At 33.1% G+C, this 24679-nt stretch overlaps 3 protein-coding genes across 7 annotated transcripts; 2 read left to right on the top strand and 1 right to left on the bottom strand.

The window, feature by feature from the left end:
* Positions 1-909: 909 nt before the first annotated feature.
* Positions 910-5726, top strand: LOC107426558 (adenylylsulfatase HINT3). 2 transcript variants are annotated; one of them, XM_016036769.4, is made up of 7 exons: positions 919-1554; positions 2986-3041; positions 3548-3605; positions 3943-4009; positions 4898-4953; positions 5119-5172; positions 5254-5726. In XM_016036769.4, exons 1-7 carry the CDS (start codon positions 1297-1299, stop codon positions 5383-5385), a joined length of 681 nt encoding a protein of 226 aa, XP_015892255.3. In that variant the 5' UTR covers positions 919-1296; the 3' UTR covers positions 5386-5726. The 2 variants fall into 2 exon arrangements, with proteins under 2 accessions (XP_048336490.2, XP_015892255.3); XM_048480533.2 differs by having other exon boundaries at positions 910-1554; positions 5119-5726.
* A 6184-nt stretch (positions 5727-11910) lies between these two features.
* On the top strand, positions 11911-16284 carry LOC107426788 (E3 ubiquitin-protein ligase CHIP). Of its 3 annotated transcripts, XM_016037070.4 has the most exons (9): positions 11915-12132; positions 12217-12419; positions 12666-12733; positions 12892-12955; positions 13743-13814; positions 15083-15216; positions 15287-15440; positions 15540-15650; positions 15753-16284. In XM_016037070.4, exons 2-9 carry the CDS (start codon positions 12306-12308, stop codon positions 15876-15878), a joined length of 843 nt encoding a protein of 280 aa, XP_015892556.3. In that variant the 5' UTR covers positions 11915-12132; positions 12217-12305; the 3' UTR covers positions 15879-16284. The 3 variants fall into 3 exon arrangements, with proteins under 3 accessions (XP_024932733.3, XP_015892557.1, XP_015892556.3); XM_025076965.3 differs by having other exon boundaries at positions 11911-12419; positions 12666-12737; XM_016037071.4 differs by lacking the exon at positions 12666-12733 and having other exon boundaries at positions 11911-12419.
* Positions 16285-21117: 4833 nt separating this feature from the next.
* Positions 21118-24127, bottom strand: LOC107426793 (U-box domain-containing protein 9). Of its 2 annotated transcripts, XM_016037078.4 has the most exons (3): positions 23570-23698; positions 23319-23348; positions 21118-22474 (listed from the first exon to the last, which is right to left on the bottom strand). In XM_016037078.4, the coding sequence occupies exon 3, from the start codon at positions 22358-22360 to the stop codon at positions 21389-21391; it is 972 nt and encodes a 323-aa protein (XP_015892564.1). In that variant the 5' UTR covers positions 22361-22474; positions 23319-23348; positions 23570-23698; the 3' UTR covers positions 21118-21388. The 2 variants fall into 2 exon arrangements, with proteins under 2 accessions (XP_015892564.1, XP_015892563.1); XM_016037077.4 differs by lacking the exon at positions 23319-23348 and having other exon boundaries at positions 23570-24127.
* Between the last annotated feature and the right edge of the window lie 552 nt (positions 24128-24679).

Here is a 24679-nt window from a genome sequence, read left to right as displayed (position 1 = left end):
GAGAAAAAGAAAATGGTCTAAAGTATGGAACTTGAGATTTTTTATTTTTTATTTTTTATTTTTTGAACATTTGACCAAACTCTCCTGGGCTAGGATGAACATCGAGTATTTAGATGGCGAAAGAGCGTAGTAAAGTAAGGTAATTTTCTTCTTTTTATGTATCCGACCATGTTAATGTCTAATTGTCTATAATCTTTTTTTTTTTCCCCCATCACCCTTGACGATCCACCACTGTTATCAGTCTTGAATCATGATTGGCCCAGCGACTCTTTTAGCAAATTAATGATGATCATAAACAGCCTAGGGATGCATCCATAAACGACTAATCAATCATAAATAACATTCAAATATGCTTTAATCACATAAAAGAAAAAGAAGACATGTAAAATTAAGTCAAAATATGATCATACTAAATTTATGGGCATCGTAATGTGTACTCCCAAAAAAAAAAAAAAAAAACTTTTTTATATTTACATGATTTGGTTAGAACAACTTTGAAATGCCAAGTTAAGGAAGAATTGAAAGGTTTTGATTTGAAAATAGAAAGAATATGAAGAATGGATAATTTCTTTATAAGGTGAGTATATTATATATTTTCATATTATTCTAATAAAATTTTAACGTGTATAAAGTGGAGAGTTTTGGATTATGTGATACATGACCCATGTGATTCATCCAAGGGAAGGTCTTGGCCCATGGTTGTACAGATTTTTGTTTTATGGGTTCGAGAACCTAGTTGGGTTGGGCTAAAATTACAAATACTATGGACCGCCTAAGGCCTTCTTGCAGTGCGTTTTGGATCCCTACGACTGCTTCTTTGAAATATGATACGCGTTGGGGAAGACATTTGTTCAAAGTTTTTTTATTTTTATTTTTGATAAAATATTTGTTCAAAAAAAAAAATTTAAATGATAAATTCGTGTTCGTTGATATGAGATATGCTTTAACGAAATAAAAGAGAAAAAGAAAAAAAAATAAAAATAAAAATCCCAGAGAGTCCCACTGCTTCGAAAGAAATCTGTGTCTAACAGGAGGGGAAAGCTCATGTGGATAAGAATACCAACCACCGCCCTGTATTTTCTCCGAACTGCACAGCTAGTTATTTATTAATTTTGGTATATATATATATATATATTTTTTTTTTTAATTCTGTTTTAGAAAACAAACAAGAAGACCAGTTTGGTTTTTATTCTGTTGCCACTTGTTTTCTCGGTTTTCAAAAAACTTTTCGGTTTTAGAATCAGAGCTCTCTTCCTCTTCCTCGTTGAGGAAGAAAAGCGTGAAAAACATGGTGATATGCTGCTATGCCACTGCAACTGTCTCTGTCATAGTCTCCGTCACAAAAGTCGCCGTTTTTGCCTGAAGATGGAGGCTCGCAGACTCGCCATTCTCTGTTCTCATCTCCGTCCACTTGATTCTCGTCCGGTTTCAGTCCGGCCCTTACCGGTTTCGACTTCGGATTGTGCTTCTACTTCTAATCATCAGCACCACAGCAATCGGCAAAATGACTGCGTTTTCTGCAAGATTATAGGCGGCGAGTTACCCGCTTTCAAGGTTATTTTATTTTTTCAAAGTTTTTGTTTTGTTATTTTATTTTTCAAAAGTTTGTTTTGATTGGTTGATGAGAAACTTCTGGAGGAAGTGAAAAACATATTCGAGTTTTAAGTCTGTTTAGGCCTAAAAAAGAAGAATGATAGGAATAGGATATCCGGGAGATTGTTGAATCATGAAATTTGGAAGAGAGCAACCGCAAGAATGTAGCTTAAATAATTAGGCAAACTGCAAATTTTCTAACATTGCATTTTTTGCTGCCCACTTTTATTGACTTTAATAGTGCTTGTTCGTTTTTAACACCACATTTCGAGGTTGTATTAACAAGTAATAGTAATCTGTAACCGTTGGTAGCTCACTGAGTTCTTACATCGACTGTTGCATCTTATTGAGAATCTCATTGGAGAAACCCATTTTTCTTATGTATTAGTATGAAGAATTGATTATTATTCTCTTTCTAACCAAACGAGTGAAACAGCAGAATGGCAGGTTTTCTTTTGTTTGCTCGGTAATGGGAGGAAATTGGCTGAATTTCTTTAGAATGCTTCTTTAGTATGCATTAGATTTTGAAAACATGGATAGAAGAAGTTCGAGTTGCAAGATTTTGGTGTTTCGATGGGAAAAGAGATGGGTTGCTTATCGTGTAATTTGGAAGACATTGAACTGAAAGAAACTATAGTTTAGAGAGATATTATAGATGATGAGAAGACATGTTAGATAATTTACAAAAGACTTGCGATTCAGTTAATAACCTAATATAAGTTCAATTCAGTTCCCTTTCATTGCATTTCTGATTTCTGGAAGTGCCAATCTGTTTTCTATTTTTCCTGCTTTTATCAGCAGAAAGTTACATAACAAAAACAATTTACTTTATTGTTCTTGGTTTTTTTTGGGAACTATATATCATGTATTGAATCTTTAGTCCCATTCAACCACTCTCATCTAAGATTTCTCAAGACTGTCCTGTATTACCCCCATCATCACCTCGTTACCATTTCCACTTCCCAGATTATTGTTGTTGTTGCCTCTAACTTTGTTTGTACTACAGACAATGCAAGCACCTATATTATGTCCCATTAATTTGTCATTTTCAATCCTCCACCGATAAAACAACCAATGCTTTATCACCAGAACTTAGTAACATGACTGCTCCTGCTTTGTAAAAATTCCATTACCGTCAGTACCCATCCCAAATAATTTTCTATGTTTTTTCGACAGTTGATTATAAAGCAAAAGCAAAGTAATATAATTCTTTATTATTATTATTATTATTATTATTATTATTATTATCTTTTAAATAGCCCTTACAAACACATTCAAATGCCGCTTATGTTATTTTTAAAATATTTATAGGTATAACTCTCACTTGATATGAATTTTTGCCTTTATTGATAGAACTTTTTTATTCACGTCCTATTTTTTTGATGCTTACAGCTTTATGAAGATGATATGTGCCTATGCATACTGGATAAAAATCCTTTGAGTCGTGGGTAAGGTATCATTTATGCAAGAAACTATTCTAATTCTTTTATTAAATCTACCACCAAGGATACACTCATAGACACGTATACATAAAATATTAATGCTAGTGTGTTTGAAATGTACTATTACAAAAGATAAAAATAAAAAATAAAAAAATTGTGGGGCCTCAAGTCTCTTTGGGCCTTGAGGTCTTGAAACTTCATTTCAAGCAGACAGTTTGCTTATTGTACTTTGGAATTGGCAAAGGGTTCTTACAAGGATATCATTTGCTTAGAGTCAGATACTTTGCTTGCTGATAAAATGCATTTTCCTTGCACCTGTATGTGACATCCCTTTTATTGGTGCTAGTGTCAGTGTTGATTTAATTTCCAGCCTTACAACTTTTGAGAGAAATCTTAAAATAGCAATGTGTTAGATATTATTTAGGACAATTTTACATGGTTTTGTTTTTTATTTCTTACCATTATTTTATTCAATTTAAATTATTGAGTGTATATATACTTTCGTCTTGCAGGCATTCTCTTATCATCCCAAAATCTCATTTTTCTTCATTGCAAGAGACACCTCCTTCTGTAAGTAATCTCCAATAGACACAATCAATTTGCAAGGAACGTACAAAATTCCTACATGAATTGTCTGATATAGACATTTTGACACATGGGTATTGCTAACTTCTGTGGTTTAACTATTTCATCATTGGGATTTATGCTATTATTAGTAGATGTGAATCTTTTGTGCACACCCATTTGCGAAGTTCTTTGAAACTGAATTTTCTGTGAGAAGGGACAGTATAGGTTTTTTTATTTTTATTTTTCTTTTTATTTTTTTAATTTTTTTAATTTTTTCCCATTGTTAGATAATTGAACAATTAGAATATGTTGAATGCCTCCTAATTGTTTTGATTTGCAGGTGGTAGCTGCAATGTGTTCAAAAGTTCCTTTTATCAGCAGTGCAATCATGAAAGCTACTGGTTCTGGTATGTCTTCAATGATTATGTTGTCTCATTGGTGTGTTTTAGTTCTCATTTTTGGTTGTCTACTTGATTGTCTTGCTATGAAGTTTGAATTGTTTGAAACGTTTTTTTAGCTATGGGATTTCTATTTTGACAGTAAAATGGTTGGAAATGCAGCACTGGAAGAACTAATTAAAAAAACAATGCGTTAAGTGTGTTATCAAAAAAATTTGCATGCCAATTTGGTATTTAACATCAATTTGAACAAGCACAAACTGGTAAACTAAGTTAATTTGTTTGCGTATTCTCATCTCAAGCATTTAGATGTGTCTACCTATCCCCATGTGATGTTATGATTTATTTGCCTTTTATGCTAATTTAGAATTTGTGCAATAAAACACTTGCTTATATTATGACAATATAAATATTGATTGCAGTCATGAAAGTCATAGTTTACTTTGGTGCACTATGTTTTTACTTTCCAATTTTGAGTTACTTTATTGAAAATGTAGCTTTGTTTCTTACTTTATTCTACTTTTTCTTTTACTTTTACTTTTTTCTTAATTTTTTCCCTTTTCCCCCTACAGCTATTCAAACTTCCTTTTCTTTTTTATCCTCTCTTGTTTGTTAAGGTAAAAATTTCTTGATTCTGAAGCAAAAGGTTAAATCTCAAATATGATGCCTTTCCAGCAATGGAAAGCGTGTATCCTGTTCAACCAGTCAGCTGTTGAGTCATGTGGCTAACTTATCCAATGAATTATAACCTATTTGTGATCTTGTTAGATGAGTTGTGGTAATAAAGGTCTTTGAAATTTTCTAAAGGTTAAACATGCTTTTGTACATTTGAAGTAATTTGAAAATTTTGGATGGCTAAAATCATAATGTTTTATCCTTTTCAAATATATCATGCAGATTCATTCAACTTGTTAGTTAACAATGGCGAAGCTGCTGGCCAAGTTATATTCCACGTGAGTTGTTGCAATTTTCATTTGATTTTCTAATGGTTTTTATGGTTTGCATTTGAGTGACTGTAGTAATACACAATAAGTTTTAACAAGCACAGGTTACTTGCTGCTAGTTACATCGGAAAAAAGTGAAGCATATGCTAACTCCTTATGTGACTGAAAATGCAGACTCATATCCATATAATTCCTCGGAAGGCAAGTGACTGCCTATGGGCGTCTGAGGTATGCATCATTCTCTTCCGTTTTCCAGTGTGTGAGATTGGATGTTTTCTTGGGATATATGTAAATTTTAAAGTTCAACAGAGCTTGCGGAGGCATTCTCTAAAACAAGACCAGGAAGCATCTCGACTCGTAGACTGTGTTAGAGAGCAGTTGTTATCAGACAACTCTGAAGATATTAAGGGTGAAGGTTCTAGTCTCATCAGAAATCAATGAGATCTTTCACCCATTCTTTATCTATGACAAAGAAATTGTGTACTATATGAATATAGGTTGTTCTGCAAATACTAAAACTGATTAGCAGAAGTTCTTTTCTTGTTTTTTCGGGTATTATCAGGAGATATATAGGACATGGTACCGTTGGATAAACATCTTGTGTATCTTGTTTTACTTGGTGTCAAAGTGGTGAACATTTGAAGTCGGTAGTCAAAGATGGAGGTGTTTTTCTGTTTTTTTTTTTTTTTTGGGCTGGGGTCAAACGTTGGAGTTAGTTTAGTTACATTGTAAAACAGATACAGCCTTGATTGAAATACAAATTGTTTCTTCTCTTTTTCTTTTTTCCTGTGTATAAACGGTTCTTATTCTGTAAATATGTGTATTTTAAGTGGTAATCTGCCTTAAATGTTCAGAGTCAGATTTGTTCCAAAAGAGTATTTCTTCACTGAGAAATCTGCATTACGGTTTTTGACCGTAAAGCTGTTGTGCAAAGATCTCTTCTTTTAGTTTTTTGTCTCCAGATCCCCAAGTTATTTGGTCAGCATTTTGTTTAAACTTTGTTGTTTATCAATTTTATGTGCAAATACAGTCGGGAATCTTTCTGGGCTTGTATTATGCTGCCCTTTCTAACTTCCGGATTGGACTGGAATTGCTTGCGACAAAAGGACTTGAGTTTTGAGTTTTGAGTTTTGGGGTTGACTGGCTGTGGACTTTCGAACCTTGATATTTAACACAAAGGAAAGCGTCAAGGTGGCCTCGCATAACATTAATTACTCTGTAAAAACTAAAATGTTCCTTTTCATAAAAAAATAATGATAATAAATAAACAAAAATGTTTTCTTACATCAGTCTTCGTGTCTAAGGTCGGATTAAGAAAAAAAAATTAAAAAATATTGAAGGAAAGACGCTATATATGTTATAATCCCATGGCACTTCTCATAAAACTGTGTTGAAGTTATTATCGTTCTGTTCTTGATTTAGGACCATCACCATATCTTTCAAAATGGAGAATCAAAGATTACAATTTGCGTTAATTATATTATGTCATGTTAATGAATGAGACTTAGTATATTTAGCAAACCATGCTATATTCCATTAGCATTTAAACAGTTCCTTTCGAAATGTCAATCATATCATATTCTGTTTGAATTGAAATAGCATTAACTTCCTTTTTTACGTCTTCATTTTCTTATGGTTTTATTGATTGTATTTGAGTGCCTGTAGTCATACTATCGGACACCACGATAAGTATTAATAAAGCAGGTTAGTTCTGCTATTTACGTTGGAAAAAAGGGAACTGCTAATTCCTAATGTGATTGAAAATGCAGACTCATATCTATTTAATTCCTCGCAAGGCAAGTGACTACCTGTGGGCATCAGAGGTATGCATCAATCAACTTCAGTTTTCCAGTGTGGGAAACTGAAGTCTTTCTACGGATATATGTAACCATTGAACTTATGCAGAGGCATTCTCTAAAAGTTTAAAACTAGACCAAGAAGCATCTGAGACAAATCTTTGAATAGCAAGGCCAAAGATTCTATTCTCATCAGAAATCAATGAGATCTTTCATCCGGGATTATTTATTTATTTATTTATTTTTTGAAAAAAGAAATTATGTACCATATGAATATATAGTTACACGTAGTATAAGGAGTAACCAGGGAATGGTACACTCACCAGTGGATAATCATCATCTAGCTTTAGTCCTTCATCTTGTTTACTTGGAACCGCAGCTGAGAACATATGAAGTCAGTAGTCAAAACTGGAGTTGGTTTAGTTACTTTGTAAAAGTGATACTGCCTTTTTATAAGTCATGAAATACAATTTTATATATATATATATATATTTTTTTTTTATGTATAACTGGTTTTTGTTCTGCAAATATGTGTACATGGTATTCTGCCTCAACGTGCAGAGTCAGGTTTATTTCTAAAGAGTATTTGTTCAATGAGAAATCCGCGCTAGAGGTCTTTTTTTTTTTTTTTTTTTTGGGGGTAAATATCCGCACTAGAGGTTTCTTCCTAAAGAGTATCACATCTTAGAATACTGCTCTAAACAAATGACTAATTATCACTAAATTTTGAAAGTATTTAATCACTGTACACTGGTGATATTTAACACTAACATTTAGGTTGAGTTTCTAACCATTGCAATACAACTGCAAGCAAACTTTTCAGTTCAGAAACATCAAAAGGGACAAAAAAAAAAAGGAATTTCCATTTTTATAAAACTGAGATATTTTATCACTGAGTCTTGAATTATTTATGGTCAACTATAAAGTGAAATATTTAATCGATAAAAAAAAAAAAAGGAACAAGTAACAAAGGCAATCAAAGACATAAAACCATCCTAAAGGGATTTTTTTTTTTTTTTCTCCTTAATATTTGAACGTTTAGCAAACAATGAAATGAATGCTTCACTAGATATGCGTGGACTTGATGAGTCTAAAAGCTATTGAAATAGGATTGCCTATGAGAAATGAAAGAAGCTGCTGCATAATGCGACTTTTTTGACCTTTTCTTGCAACGCAATAGTTTTTTTTTTTTTTTTTGGGGGGGCGCGCTTATAAATCAACAGTGTCCTACAGGATTATTCATTTCTTTATTCCATCATAAGCAAAGCAGAGTTTACAAATTTCTGAAAACCAAGCATAACAATGAAATCACTTTCTTAGAAATATCACTGAATTGGGCGTCCATTGTAGCCAGATGAGAGAAGTTAGGTTCAAAACAAAAATGTTAGAAGTGGCAACTTGGCATTATCTACATCACCTTCATAATTCATCTAAGAAAAGCATGGGAAAAGTAATTTTGGGGTTTGAAATTAAAAAAATAAAAAAATAAAAAAGAAAAAAAAAATTCACAGTGATGCCAAACATTGTCTGGAATGTCATTTGTTTTTCTAGCAGCATCTTCAAGTTCAACTCTTTTCCCGCACCGGTTGAACAAGCCAAATATCTTAACCATAGGACCTGGAACACCAGCAAATCTAAGTCCTTTGAAATCCCATGATCAACCAAACAAATCATATGTCTTATTGTTTTGCATTTGCTCCCCACATAATGTAAAATTTCTCAAGTTAGCCCCCGCCTCATTGACCTCTTGGATCTTGATTTGGGTACTAGACTAGTAAGTAACACATATATATCTACCTTACTCTGCTGCATCATCTATATACCTTTGGAGGAATATTTCTTCTAATAGTAATAGGGGATATGATTTTCTATGTATTGTAGTAGTACCATGACGTTTATTTTGGTTTTTCTACATGTTTTGAAGTCAGTGGTCAAAGGTGGAGCTGGATTAGCTACTTTGTAAAATAGATAACAGCCTTTTCACATGTGATGAAATACAATTTTTTTTTTTTTTTCTGTTGTTCTTTTGTTCCTGTGTATAACTGGTTACAGGTTTTTGCTCAGCAAATATGTGCATTATAAGTGGTAATCTGCCTCTGACTTGCAGTGTCAGATTTGTTCCAAAAGAGTATTTCTTCGATGAGAAAATCTGCACTGCAGGATGTTGGGCAAAGATTTCTTCTAGTTTTACAGTCTCCAGAACCCCAAGTTGTTTGGTGAATTTATCAATTTCCTTGCAATTAGTATGCTGTCCTTTCCTTTTACCAAAACAGAACGAAACAATTTACCAAAAAAAAAAAAAAGAAAAAGAAAAAAAAGAAAAAGAAAAAGAAAAGTATATGCTTTTATAAATAATAATGATAATAGTAACAATATGCTGTCCTTTTCAACTTTCTGATTGGACCAAGTTCCTTGCGAGAAAAGGATTTGACTATTTAGTTTGAGTTGACTGGCCGTGGACGTACTATGATTGCCGAGCCTTACATTTTGTGTTTTTTTTTTTTTTTTTTGGTTGGAATTTGTAGGCAAACCCCTCATGTCGGGAAACACCTTGAGATTTGAGAAATCACAATTCACAGCCACTGCTTTACGATCGTATCCATTCTTCTTCTTTTTTCATATTACAATGACATTAATATCCTCGTATCATTGATTGTATCACTTGATTGACGTCACTTTAAAATAAATAATTAATAAAATTTTAAAAAATATTGAAATAATGATTTGAGACTGTGCGAAAGAAGTGATATGTACCCAATTTCATGTATGGGTCCTAGTTTCTATGTATAATATGTTTTGTATTTGTAGTTATTTTACACATAAGAAGGTTTAGCATTAATTTTTTTACAGAAGTGGTTGATAGTAGCAGTTAATGATTTTTTTATGTGCTTCTTATTTTCCTCAAAAAAACCAATTGTTACTTATGGATAGGGAAGTTGATTTAGCCAGTCCTAGTAGTTATTTATGGATAGGGAAGTGGATTTATCCTTTTAATTATTATATTGAAGTTAAAAGAATTTATAAATGAATGAAATTTATTCCTGATCAAACTTTATTTTTAGATCTTTATCTTTTTCTCTTCTACCTATATTTTTTTTCTTTTTTTCTACCTAAAGCTGCTGTTTTTCTTTTGGTAAAAAGGAATGTATCATTTGATATTAGAGCATCTTTCCATAAATACATGTGGAAAAAAAGATGTCGAATTCCAAAGTGAAGTTCTGGACATTTTGGCAAGGCATGAAACCAAATTTGAACGAATCAATGAGACTTTAAAAATGATTCTTATCGATTTAGAAGGTCTGTGTGTTCATCTAGTACAGTAAGTAACCGGTGGAACATGACTTTTAATTCCTTCCATAAAGGGGATTCTTTACGAGTTTGTCCTACTTCTTGTTATGGGTACACTCCTTTACCTTCTATAATGGACAGCAATTCTATGACTTCAAATCTTCACTTAAAAAATCTTACCTACAACATTTTATTATTTAAAATCGTTTATAGGATTTCACCACCCTCCATGATTTCCTATGTCCCTAGTATGACTAACGTTCAAGCAATGGATGACCTCATTCGTAATCGACACCAACTTCCAAAAGATTTACAACACAACCTCGCCATTATGGGGATTTTGGAGTTTTATGCGAGTTCACTGATTTACAATCCTTTTTGGATGAGTTTACATAAGAAATAAAGAAGGTTCAAATCATGTAGTATCTCCAAGCTTGCCCTCGATTTCTAATCTTGTCACCATCCTTGAGGACAAGGATGAATTGAGGGGGTGGGATAATATGTACCCAATTTGGCATATGGATCCTACTCTCTATGTGTATGTGTGTCTTATATCTCTAGTTACGTCCCATGCAAAAACGTCCAACGTTAGTTGATAGTAGCAATTAGTGGTTTCTTTATGCACTCCTTATTTTCCTCCAAGTACTAATAATTATTTATGGATTGGAAAGTGGGTTTCGCCGGTACTACTAAGCTACTTATGGATGGGGAAGTGGATTTAGCCTTTAAATATTACGTTGATTGTAGAAGAACTTATGAATGAATGAAGTTTATTCCTAATCAAATTCTATCTATATCTCTTTATTTCTTTCTCTTCTTTCCTATCTAAAACTGCTTTTTTTCTTTTGGTAAAAAGGAATGTATCAAAAACCTATGTACGAGAGGAGTTTCGGTCACAACCCATGAAAGACAAAACTATTCCAAAAACAATTCTCTCGCATAGATACTCCAATTTATAAAACTTACACAATTCCTTTATAAATGTAGAAATTTCAACTTCTTTATACCTTATAAAACTTGCTCAATTCTAAAACGACTTTTACATCCAGAAAGTCTTCTCCTTCAAAAACCGCACAAAACCTGCAGACATACTCCTCCAGAATATAATGCCAGAAAATCTCTTATTCCAAAACTCATAAAACCTGTACAACCTATTCCAAAACACATAGAACTTACACAACCCACAATAAAATCATAGAAATTTCAACTCCTATATCCCATAAAATAATATCAATTTCACAAAAAATTTACACTCATAAATATTCCTAAGTACTTAAATAAAATATATTAAAAATAATTATTGATAAAAGATCATAAATATTCCTAAGTATTTAAATAAAATATAAACTTATATATGTTGAATAGACTAATACCATCCAAATTATGTTTCTGATGTTCTAACAGCATATGAAAATAAAAATCTGAATTCATATAAATCAAAGGAATCCAATATACATATAGGGAATGAATATTGTCCATATTTTATATACCTTGCTACTAATGGTGGATGGAAACGTTTGAAAATTGAAAAATATATATATATTTCGATATACATGTATCAAATGAATGTATATTATAGTAAAATTTACATATTTTATTAATGTAAAAAGGAAAAATAAAATTTATATAGAATTTATATAGAATATAATGTGTTTAATATTTTTTATAACATGAATAAAAATTATCCAAAAAAATAAATTTATATAAAAATATTTCTACAAACAAACACAATGACAATGGGATCTTTGTTTGGCCCCGAACCTGGTCCGACCCGGAATCCATCTAACCGAGTCACATCCTTACCGTTTCGGCGTGATATTTAATATTCATTTTCTTTCGTAACCCGCGTTGATTTCAAACAGGAAGTCTTCGGGGTTTTGGTCTTTTACAACCCAAAAGAAAACATATAAACACAGAAATTTTATTTAAAAAATAGAAATAAAAAAAGAGAGAGAGAGAAATTAGAACGTCGTCGAGGACCTCTTTTGGCTTCTTCGTGGGGGTTGCTGCGTGGTTTCTTCAGCGTTTCGTGTTGCTTTTACAAACAAGGCACCTGAATCATCAGGCCTCAGGGTTTTTCTTATTTGGCATTTCGGATTGAAAGGTTTTAGTTTCAAACCCAAAACCCAAAATTTCAATTTCCCACACTTTCCCATCTTCTTCTTTGTTTTTTTCTCTTTGTGGTTAGATAAAAGAGAGAGGAATCTGGTGGTGGTTCTTGGGGGTGGGAAGATTTTAGATTTAGAGGATCATTTGGCGAAGGAGTTGGGGAAAGAAATGGGACCCAGTGTGGCTTTGTCTCCGGCCAAACAGGCTGAGCAGCTCAAGAAAGATGGCAACGTTTGCTTCAAGAAAGATCGCTTCAGAGCCGCCATTGATGCTTATACTGAGGTATTCTTCCATATTTAATTTTTTGTTTTCGATTATTCTTCATGGGTTATCGTAAAATTTTTCAGTATTCTCAATCCCGGTAACGATTTAATGGATTTTATGTCATATTCGACCCAAAACTCGTCTCTTTTATTTTATTTTATTTTTTATGTTATTTCTTGTTGAGTTTACATGAATGATCTAACAAATTTGTGGGTTTTGGTGATTTCCAACTTGATATTTTCTTTTGGGTTTTTGGATTTTAAGGCAATTACCCTGTGTCCTAATGTTCCTGTATATTGGACGAATCGTGTTCTTTGCCATCTCAAGCGGAAGTATGTACGAGAATGATAACCATTTTCCAACTCTCCTTTTTTGATAATATTATCATCGTTAAATACTTGTTATTTTTTAATTTCTGATCACATTTAATTTTCTTTCTTTCAGTTTCGATTATTTTTCTGGTTTTCACTTGGCTACTGTCTATATGCAGTGATTGGACAAAAGTGGAAGAGGATTGCCGGAAAGCTGTTCAACTTGATAACAATTCCGTTAAGGTCAGGATTGTGTTCTTTAAGTTAAGCTCGTAACGCTATGATTAATCTTTAGTTGGAACCTTTAATGGGAGAAGGCATGCTTTACTCTAAACCCATATTAAAATTAAATTTAATGCCCATGAGGGTGTGTGAACTGAAAGTCTTTCTTTAAAAAATTAAACTTGTGATATAGGTACCTAAAATTATGCCTTCAGATGTTTGTATAAGAGGGTAACGGTACATTGCTTCCGTTGCATAACTATTTGTCTTGCTTTGGAATCTATGGTTCTAATTTTTAAGTAGTTCCTTTTTCATTCCTTCAGTACTAATGTACTATCGCAGGCTGATGAGGTTCTGACTCTTGAGTTGACTGGATGCTCTGTTATGTGCATGTCAATCTGGCTGCTGCTCTCTCTGAGTGTCTATTTGTTCAGTCTAGGCTAGGATGTGATAGATGGCAATAATATAGAATTTTGAAAATTTTTAAGTGAGCTTTTGGACAATACATGACTGTTGTTGTACTAGTTTTGTTTGACTATTTAATCATAGTGATTCGATTGTGTAAAATTTATTCTTTTAGATTATTGGGGAATTATTTTTTAAGGCTTTTATGGTCTTTCATAAGTTTTCATCTGGAAGTAATCATGGGAATCTCTGTTAGGTGGAGTATGGGTATGTACCTTTGCTTGGCTTTATTCTTGGTACACTCTTTTCATATGTATTTGGAACCTTCAGGGTGGATGTTCCTATTTCTCCCTACGGATGATTATTATCTCACAGAGTCCATAGTTAAATTGATTGCATGCAGGGCCACTATATGTTGGGACTTGCATTACTACAGAGACAAGAATATGCCGAAGGAGTTAAAGAATTGGAGAAGGTAGAGAGTGTTTTGTAGCCTGTATTGTTAGTTAATGACCTTTTTATCTGTTGCAAGTGCCATTTGATACTTTGTTTGTTGTAAGCATTGCGAATAATTAATGACTGAGGTTTTTATTGTTTATATATTTTATGCAAGAGTTTGTGTCGTGGATACCATATTTTGTATTTGTTCCTTTATGGCAAGCAATATTGCCACTGCAATTTTCGTTTCAGATGTTTCAGAAACTATAATTTGATATTCTATATGTCATGTTTGAGGTTGATGTGGATGTTATGGAGTGAAAAACCCAAATTCCAAATGCCAGATGTGCCTACTGTACTATGCATTTTCCTAGAGAATATACTTTTTTGTTGGACTGCAGTGTTAATTTTCTTATTATTTGATGGGTTGGTCAATTGATTTAAGCATTTGTAAAGCCATAGTGGTCTGTATCTCCAATAAAAAAAGGGAGAAGAGAGACAATTTTCTAATGGAGCTTCAACAAGTCTTAGCGAGAACAAATAGATATAAAAGGAATAAAGATTCTTGTGTACAGTCAAAATTTACTTTTAGCCGAGACAAAACTTTTTGTTAGGTCCTAATGAGTGAGTACCAAATTAGAAAACCCACCTACACAGGAAAAACTATTTGAGGTGGTGGTTCTCATCTTGTCATGAATTATCGATAGCTTAACGATGCTTTTCCACCATGCTATTGAGGAATGCAGCCCATGTAGCAAATAGAAGCATATTGAATCAGTCACTCTCTGTTGGCTTTCAATTTTAAGATGGAAATGGTTGTAACTAACCATTGCTGCTGCATATGTTGAATTGGCATTGTAGATGTTGATACAAAAAGTTGAGCTGTTTTAAGATTAAATAGGTTCACAGGATGTCTGGTCTTATGTATTTCAGCAAAGGAATTTTAGCTTGTGCATCATTCTGAAGATATCATCTGTAAGCAGACAATGGATTTCTTGCTTGCAGAGCAAGTGACATCAAACAAGTATTATGCAAAGTACAAGAAGTTCTAAGATTATGATATATGCTTGCTAGTGACTTTTAAAGTGTAGGCTGGGAGGTATTATGTGAATATAATGTTAAAAATTTCAAAACTTAAAAGATATTAGTCAAATTGTCGTTAGAATTAAAATTGTCACTTGGCACTCATGACTTGAATCTTGTTATATCTCATCTGCATTGCTGTATTTGTTTATTCCTGCTTTCTTTTAGTTGTACATACGATTGATCATAAGCTTCAAATTCTGTTTGAACTTCCTTGTGTAGGCTTTGGATCTTGGACGGGGTGCCGACCCAAAGGGTTACATGGTAGAGGAGATCTGGCAAGAGCTTGCAAGAGCAAAATACATGGAGTGGGAGCATGAATCTACCAAACGCACATGGGAATTGCAAACTTTGAAGTATGTTCTCAGTGAGCTTAGGCTGGTGGTGTTGAACAGTTTATTACCCATTTTTGTTTTATGATTGCAGAGAAGCTTGTGAAACTGCTCTTGAAGAGAAATATATACTAGAAGTTTCTCAATTGGAAGGTTTCTTGGATGAAGTTAGTACTAAACATATGGAACAGTTAGAGTCTCTAGCAAGAGTATTCAAGATAGCAGCAGAAGCTGATACACCAACTGAGGTACATTCTTGGTTCCATTTCTCCCCATACCATTTCTAATTCACTTTTTTAATAAATTATCACTCAGTATCTGGAGGAGGAACTGTATAAAAATTTCAGGTCCCAGATTATCTATGTTGTAAAATCACGCTTGATGTATTCCGTGATCCTGTCATCACTCCAAGTGGTGTTACATATGAGAGATCAGTTATTCTTAACCATTTTAAAGAGGTGATATTTTGTTTTGAAATTGCATTCACCAATTTAGATGTCCTCCTTTCATTTGTATTATTTAACTATTTCTCTGATGGTCCAACTTGCATTTCAATCTAGGTGGGTAACTTCGATCCAGTCACACGTGAGCCGCTTGAAGAGTCCCAGCTAGTTCCAAACTTGGCCATAAAAGAAGCAGTCCAAGCTTTTCTACATGAACACGGTTGGGCATATAAAATGGATTGACGGTTGATTTTTTTTTTCCCCCCCTTTTTTTTTGGGGGGGGGGGGAGGTTTGTGGAATGGGGGGACTACAGAGCTGATACTTATGTTCAACATGTGATTGACTAATGGAGCTACTGAACGTGGTATTATGTTCTTCTGGTAGTGTCTAAATACTTGTGCATCATCCATCAAGCGTGTGATTGGTGTCTTATCTTTTGCGGCGTTTGAGTGAAGCTATGTCCTCAGATCATATTAGTGGTCAATGTTCGCGGAAGTGTATAAAGATTGTTGAAAGAACCAGTTTACTAACTGCTTGTACAGATTTGGTATGTTGAACCTTATATATTGACGAGTGCGTATAGAGAAAAGTTTGTGCTTTCTCATTATAACGTCCAATTACTACAGAGATTAGTAATTATTTTATTCATTACTCAGTATGGACATCAAGCATGTTACTTCATTAAGTGGGGCCGTTCACTGCATTGTCGAAGAAAATAAAGTGGATGAAAACGCTAATACTGGTAGATAATTCATCGAAATCAGTAGGAAAATTCGGTTGATAGAAAATAGTCGGACACGGATAAAATAAGAACTGGGAAAACAAAAAAAATTGGCATTTCTTGTACATCACCCTGTAAATGTCAACCTTTACAGTTGTTTCTTGTTGTGGATAAAATTACATGATAAAGATGAAAATGAAGACGAAAATGTATTGGCTTTCCCAATACATATTCTTTCAGTAAGATTGACATAATTGCCGTAAATAACTTCAAACCTTCTACTTTTGGGTTTCAACCAAAGGCTTTTTCCTTTTTTTATGGCTCTCTTAACTTTCATCAAAATTCGTTATCACCTTGAAGCTTACGGTAACCAAAAAAACAAAAAAAAAAAAAAATTATAATCAAATAAGAACCCTGTCGTCTTAAACCTAACGAGTCTTTTCAAATAAGAACCCTGTCGTCTTAAACCTAACGAGTCTTTTCAAGGTGATTTTCTGTTTTTTTTTTTTTTTTTTTTTTTTGGGGCAAACTAGGACAGGCTCTTATTTGAAGGGTGATTTTGGTTCCTCATGTGGATAATAAAGAAACCGAACCAAATTTTCCACCCCAAAAAAAAAAAAAAAAAAAAAAAAAAAACCAAACTATTCACCGAAAAAGGGAAAGAAAGACATCCAACCAAATGGATAGAGGAAAAAAAAAAATTCCTATCTCTAGCATCATTCCATTCCAAACTCAATTAATCTGGTTTTTTACTCTTACGTGTCTGGTTTGTCCAACCATCTTTAATTTTCATAAATGGTAGGAAAATCAATAGATAAAAGGGGGAAAAAAAAAAAAGAAATTTCTAGTATAATTATAAAAAAATAATTATATATTCTGGACAATTTAAATCATTATCATTTGTGCTCATATCGATTTTAAATAATTAAGAATGATTTTTAAAAACTATTTTGAATTCATGGTGTGTGCGTGTGTGTTTTAAAAGGCCGACAACAAATTGGTTAGAAGCGAAATTTGTTTTCAAACCTAAGATATTTTTTGCTTTAATGCTTGAAGCGAAGAAAGCTTTTAAGGATTTAGATGTGGGTAATTATTAGCATTATTACTAAATCTCTCAATTATTAGCTCCAAAGCTATACATATATATATATATATATATATAAGGAGCAAGAAAATCAAAAAGGAAGTTTGGAGCAAATTCCCTCCAATCAATAATGCCTCAAGTCACTTCAAGGAGTCTTCTCAAATGACATATATATTTTTGTTTTTGTCCAAGCGGAGGTGTTAACTACATTTTTTTGTCTTAATTTGAAATCCCAAAAGATTCTAAAATTTGCGCCACTTATTCATTCATATTCCATCCCAAAAAGTTGAGCAGAAAAATAAGAAATGGGTCTAGTTGAATAGACCATCCCGGATTGGCCACCACATAAAAACAATCGAAGAGTTTACATCTTATCACAATAATTCACAAATAAGACACTATTGCCACCTATTTATACACCCTTTTATTTCTCTTCTTTTTTTCTCTTTAATACCCAATTTGCTTTTTGCTTTGTTCAGTCCGTAGGATAATTATAATGGTTCTCTGAAAATTGAGACATGGATGAAGAAAGGGCCTTTTTATCTTGGGTCCATTGTAGACCCATGGATTAGATGGTAAGCTGGTTCATGGATTAATTTGAGCTTTATATTTCAGCTAAGCACCCAGATGATGGTAGAAATAGAAACGTTGCTTTTTTTGCTTTCACTTTCCTTTGATGGACTTTTTATATCAATCTATTATTATTGTACCCTCTTGCTAGTCTTTTAAACCTGTCTCATTAATAATTAGATATTTAAATTCACATTTCCAGATTTATATTGGCGTTTATGTTAGCTTCAAGTAGAAGACGTCAAATCGTATATATACCACCAAAAAAAAAAACTATGTGTCGTATTAAGACGTTACATTGGTTATTCCACTTCGCAAAGAGCCGACTCACCGACAAAAGTTAAAAGTTATTAGTTAATTATAACGACCCAGTCGGTGCCAAGTTGTAGAGGGAGATTAGATAAAATAAAATAAAAAGTGACTTCAAAATCAATCGTGGGACGACCGGTAAAGCAATCTAGCTACGTGTCGAACCGACGTTACATTTCCTGATAAAATATGTATATGTATAACATCTGGGTTATGTTATACTGGAAAGGTGTTTTCCACGTGTCGATGCTTCAAGTGTTTGAATGACATCTCAATTATGATTTATGTAGTTAAAATTAAAACGTTGTTGGATAATACAAAAGATCAAAAATCTGTTCCGACATAAAAAAATATATGTAAAAAATGTATTATACATAACAGATATACCATATTATTTTATATTCTTTTCAATTTAAAATCTAATGATCTAAGATATATCATATCATCTATTTAATTAATACATAAAATGTAAATTTAATGATCTATAATTATGTGAAACGTTACACAATAATAAAATATAAAATCTACAGTAATATTATTAGATGTTAAAAAGAAGATGATGCCAAATTATTTGTATATGAGTTATTATAAAAAAAATAATTATATAAATATTTATTATAGAATTTTTGATATATCGGAAACATATCTTGCCATTTAAATTTTTATAGTTTATCAAATAAACATGATTTAATTAGTATGTTAATCATATTTTTAATTGTGAATTCAAAACATGAAGGAAAATTATATTATTGTAAATGTTAAAAAAAATCCTATATAATAGAGTATATATATTATTGAATTTATTAGAATCTTATAAATATAATAAATGTTAAAAGTTAAAACTTGCCACTCCTACAATTGTGGATCAAAAAGAAAAATTGAAAGCATACATAAAAAAACAAACATATTAAAGAAAAAAAATGTCACGCACATTGTATGAAATCCGTCAAGTGGAGTTTGTCGGCAGATAATTGTTTTTTTGGGACCGCAGGCCCTTCTGAGATAAAAAGGTCAGCATTGTTACAGTGTTTTCTTAACCTATATAATTATTACAAAACCACCAACCAAAAGGATAAGAGTTTTGGCAGGTAAGCTAACATTATAATCACGTGTTTGCTTTGCTTTCCTTTCTGTTATATAATGATCATGTGGTTTTGTTTGCCGAATTTAAATTACCATCTTATATGACCAAACACTGTGAAAGCCATTCAACCACCTAGTGTAAGAGAAATATATTCATCAGAAACAACTTATGAAAGAATTAATTAATCTTCCTTAATTGTCAAAAGCTACAATTATTACTTTCAAATTAATAGTGGTTTCCATCGTCTTGTATACTATTATACTGTGTGTACTCCACCGATCAAAAAAGTTGATAAATTTATTTTCAACGAACCAATCAACTCTCAGTCAAACCTTCCTCCTCCATATATAAATTTAAAGTAGGTTACGAGAATTGTGATTAATACGAAACAAATTTTCATCAATAAACGACGAGCAACCCTAAAGAAAATTAATTTCCTACTAAAATGTAATCTCCTTTTTATTTATTTATTTTTATCTGAGCACGAGATAAACGAGTAGAATTTATTCCTTGTTTGAAATGATGCAATTTCTGATCCCATAGAAATTACAAGGACAAAGAATAGGGAATCCGGTGTGACTTTTTATGGAAAAAAAAGAAAAAAAAAAAAAAAAAACAAAAAGTAGCCGGGGATATTGTAGCAAAAATCTTCACCATCCAACAAAAATCTTTCCCATGACTTAAAAGAACGATGGAAAGAGGCTGAGAAATCTATCCGTGGACATGGCATTGGAACAAAAAGATAAGGTTTTGCAAAAACAAATTGCTAGTTTTATAAATGGCAAATTTCATTTAAAATTCTTTTACATTTTTCATAATTACATTTATGATTTTTACCAATTTTTATTATAATTTTTCATTAATATAGTTTTAATTTATAATTTTTTATTAATATAAATATCATTATAATTAAGATAAAATTTAAAAAATCTAAGTGAAATTTTCTTTTTTATATATTTGGTCGGGAAATATGTATAAGTTTGTTATGGATGGGAAATGAAATCCATTCAATATTTTCACAAAAAAAAAAAGGGGAGAGGGTGAGGCATCTATATGATGGACCCCTGACTCCCTAAACGTCACTGCACCATTGAATGCGGACACATTCTTGTTGTTGCATATTTTAACTTCCTTTCTGGTCATTCACAACCGTTCATTTTTTGGAATCGTGCTCTGAAGGATTATATTTTGGCTCTATTCCAGGTCAAAACTAAATAAAAAGTTGCCACTTGCATTGTAGTCGAACTGTTCAAAGTAACCCAAGACACTATCGGATTTTACTTCCATTAGTTAATTGTTAGTACAATTTTCATGGCTTTAACAGTTTTTTATTTTTTTCTGTTTTTACCTTTCAAAGAAGACAAACGTCTGCAATTAACATGGACCATTCAGATCTTTTATTGTTTACTTTATTTATTTTCTTTTTAGGAAAAAAATTGATGTGAACCAAGATAGCATGAGTCACGCTCAACTTAAAAGCTTTTTATTCGAAATGTTGGCCAACTGAATCCGAATTTCTTTCTTTCTCAACCCACCTAGATATTTTCCAACATCAAATTCTTTTTTCCGTCACCCACTGATCTCAGCAAAAATATTTACTGCTGCTTCACTCTTCATATACTTCCTCTTTTTTTTTCTTTTCTTTTTTTTCTTTTTCTTTTTTCTCCTTTCTCTTTTCCTTACCGTTCCATCAAAGTCAAAAGGGTTTGGGTGAGAAGAAGAAAATCTTACTGATAAAGCTTGTATTATATTTTATTCACAATGACTAACTCAAAAAAAGGGGGAAAAAAAAAGAAAAGAAAAAAGCCTTAAATTAAAACTTGGGAGAGAAAAATGGGAATGTACAAAATGGCGACCGAGGATGACCAAAGATCAGCGAGCTTGAGTTGCAATGTTCCACTAACACCCGCGCAGCGAGAAATTGATATAGATGCAGAATTTACAACAATGGTGTTCTGTAATTGCAAAACAGCAGCGATCCCAATCACGCAGTATGCGTCAAGTTAACAGCCCTGTTCAATCTCTCGAGAATCCCATTTGCTTTTCTCTTAGCCCTGGAAGTGCCACTCTTAGCAAGCTCAGATATTGTTCCATAAGTCTTCTCCTCTTCCCTCAATTCCTTCCACTTGGTTCGATCATTGAAACATATAGTGTAGAGGATCGCAATGCAATTTTCCTTGTTACGACCACAACTACTCTCCCTGATAATGTTAAGCAAGCAAGGAACAGCTCCTAGCTCCCCCATCTCTTCTAGAGCCTTCTGATGGCTCGAAAGCATTGCGAGGATAGCCAGCAATTCATCCACATACATGCGGTTCACTATTTTATTCACAATCACTCTTACCGCGCCATCGCGCACAGCTCTTGCCTTGTTCTCATGGATGATGCATAAATTAAAAATTGCTGAGGCAACATCCTTCACCGATGATGGATGCCCCTCCTCCAATAGGTCAATAAGCGGTTTCAGTGCACCGGATTTCCCTATGAGTGCCTTATTGGAATCAATAGCCGACAACGTGAAAAGGGCTGCAGCTGCATTGCTCCTTGTCTCAATGGTTCCCGTTCTCAATGCATCCATAAGTAAAGGTATCACCATGGGGGTTTCTGCGACGAGCTTCTTGTTGTTGTCATGGATGGAAAGATTTAGGAGAGTGGTAATCAAATCTTCTTGAAGTTCCAATTGAGTATCGCTTAGAGACTCGCCTTGTGAAAGTGGATTAAGCAATTGAGGGATGGCATCCTGAGACTCACCGAAAAGAGCCCGGAACGATGGCATCCTCTTCGTCAATAGTCGAAGCTCCTTTGCAGCTTCTTTCTGCTCAGACACCGATGAAGAAACCTTCTCAAGCAAAGAAATAAAATGGTCTCGATCAGCTGCTGTTACAACATCATCATTTACGTAGTGAGCAGGATCCAACAACTCGAGCCCTCGACTCTTGCACCACTGCGATATCATCTCCCGGATCAAGTGATTGGGAATTAGGCTTGTGTCTGACAGAACTTGCTGGGTACGAGGGCATATCCTGTTGCCTGCTTTTAACCATTTCTGGATGAACGCTCTATCATATGTCTGTCAAAATAAACAAGAAATCGATACTAATTAATAACATTCACGGCAACTATACTCCTATAGCAACCATGAAACATACATCAAGAGGAACACATTGAAATTGAATAAAGGGGAAAAAAACTGCATCACTTGGGTTAAAACAAACAGGCTCCAACCAACCAGAATTTCTTAAATATCCTTCTATGAAAAGTTGTGAAATTGTTTTTACTTGAATCCACCTTTAAACTTCAGAGATCATCAACAGTTCTCAAGAAAGAACTAAATCTTTCCTTTTCTAATTCTGTCATTATCTACAACAGTAATTCAATACAGCGAACTAATTAATCAAGCATGCCTTTGATGCCCTTCAAAATCAATGGAGAAAAAGGAAAATACTACCAAGAAAAAACACAAATTCTAACGCTACTGTACTGTATATACGTCCTATAAATCAAAATTCCACGGATTGTTAATCAAAGAAATGAAACAAACAGAATAGCAAATAGAATCAAATAAATCCTCTACCACTTGGTTACAAGAAGAAAATGGCAAATAGAATTGTATAAATTGTGTTTTTATTTCGTATGAATCAAATAAATCTCAAGTCAAAGAATGCAAGAATTCAGCAGGTAGCTTGTATTTCCGAGGTCCGAATTAATGAATACGACAAGAACAGTATTGAAAAGCATTTTACTTTCCCACATTTATCAGCTTGACATGAATTATAAAAATTCAAGAAAAAGTGAACTTGCAAAAATTCCAAAACAGAGTGGTTAAAAAACAATTAAAAAACGTCTCAAGAAGCATTGACCTTCAATATCTTGGTAAGAAAACAGACGAAAGTGAAAGAAATAAAAATTCTTACATATTCATTGCGCTAATTAGTTTGAAAATGCTGAAACAAAGGAAAAAAAAAAAAAAAAAAAAAAAAAAAAGGGAAATTAATCCAAATGACGATGAAAAAAAAAAAAAAAGGAGCGAGAGAACGAATATTTCGGACATCCAAAATTTCAGTTCTTTTTTTTATTCATTTATTTTATTTCTTTTTGTTTTTTTCTCAGAGAACAAGCAGAAGGGGGGAAAAAACACACTGAACCGAAACCGGAGAGGACTAACCTGGCCACTAGACACAATCACTGGATCTTTCATCAACTCCTTAGAGAGTGGACATCGAAATTCCTCAGGACAAGACAGAGTCTCATGGAGCTTCAAAGACGGCGATCGCTTCCTCAGTTTGAGTTCTTTGAGAGAAGAGAGAGCGTCTTTAGCCTGATCGATTGTTTCAGCGGTATAATCCTCATCGTCGACGATAGCCTTCACCAGTCTCTGCAATTCTTTCTTCAATTCGGTCGCTTTAGCCATCAACGTTGGATCAGAATCGGAGACGTCCGTCTTCGCCATCGGATCAGTCGGATCGATAATCGCCGTCGTCGTCGCCGTCTCCGATAACACCTTAAGAAGACGTTTTACCGAGGATTGCGAAGCAGAGAATGATAATGAGAACACTCTGTTTCATTCTCTGCTTTCTCTCTCTCTCTCTCTCTCTCTCTCTCTCTCTCCCTCTCTTCCTCTATTTCTCTATTTTTCTTTTCTCTCTTTCTCTCCGCTTCTATTCTCAGTAATTCTATGAACTGAAAAACTGAATAACACCACACACACACACACGCTTTGCACTCTCTCTCTCTCTAATTACTTTCCTTCCGGATTTTTCACTCTTATCCTTAACTTTCCCTTAATTATTATGGTGCCACGTATACATGTCCTGAAGTAAATGCCTTGTGTTTACTAATAAATATCCATTTACTGCCATTGTTTTTTTTTCTTCGGTCATGGTAAATTGCGTGTACTTTTATTCCACGTAGAATTTTTTGTACCTTCTAAATATTTAATTTATCTGTCATAAATGCATTCGTTGTTTCAGTTGGATTTTTTTTGTTTTTTTTTTTTTTTACCGAATTTATTGTTGTTCTTCTTTTCAAAAGAGGCAGCTGATTGATTCAGAATATATTAATTAATTTAACTACATAAGATTTTGTTTTAAAAAACTATATTTTCTTTAGTTTATACTCATATGTCAGTTTGTTGAACGAGTTTAAAATCTGTTTTTAGTCCACAGATTATTCTTATAAAACAAAAAAAAAAACAAAAAATTTGAAAACGATTTTTTTTTTTTTTTTTTTTTTTTGGGTTTGGGCTTCCACAACGAACTTAATAGCTTAATCATTC

This window comes from Ziziphus jujuba, chromosome 9, assembly GCF_031755915.1.
Source record: "Ziziphus jujuba cultivar Dongzao chromosome 9, ASM3175591v1".
In the NCBI taxonomy this organism is placed as follows: domain Eukaryota; kingdom Viridiplantae; phylum Streptophyta; class Magnoliopsida; order Rosales; family Rhamnaceae; genus Ziziphus; species Ziziphus jujuba.
This window is presented reverse-complemented; position numbering and strand designations above follow the sequence as displayed.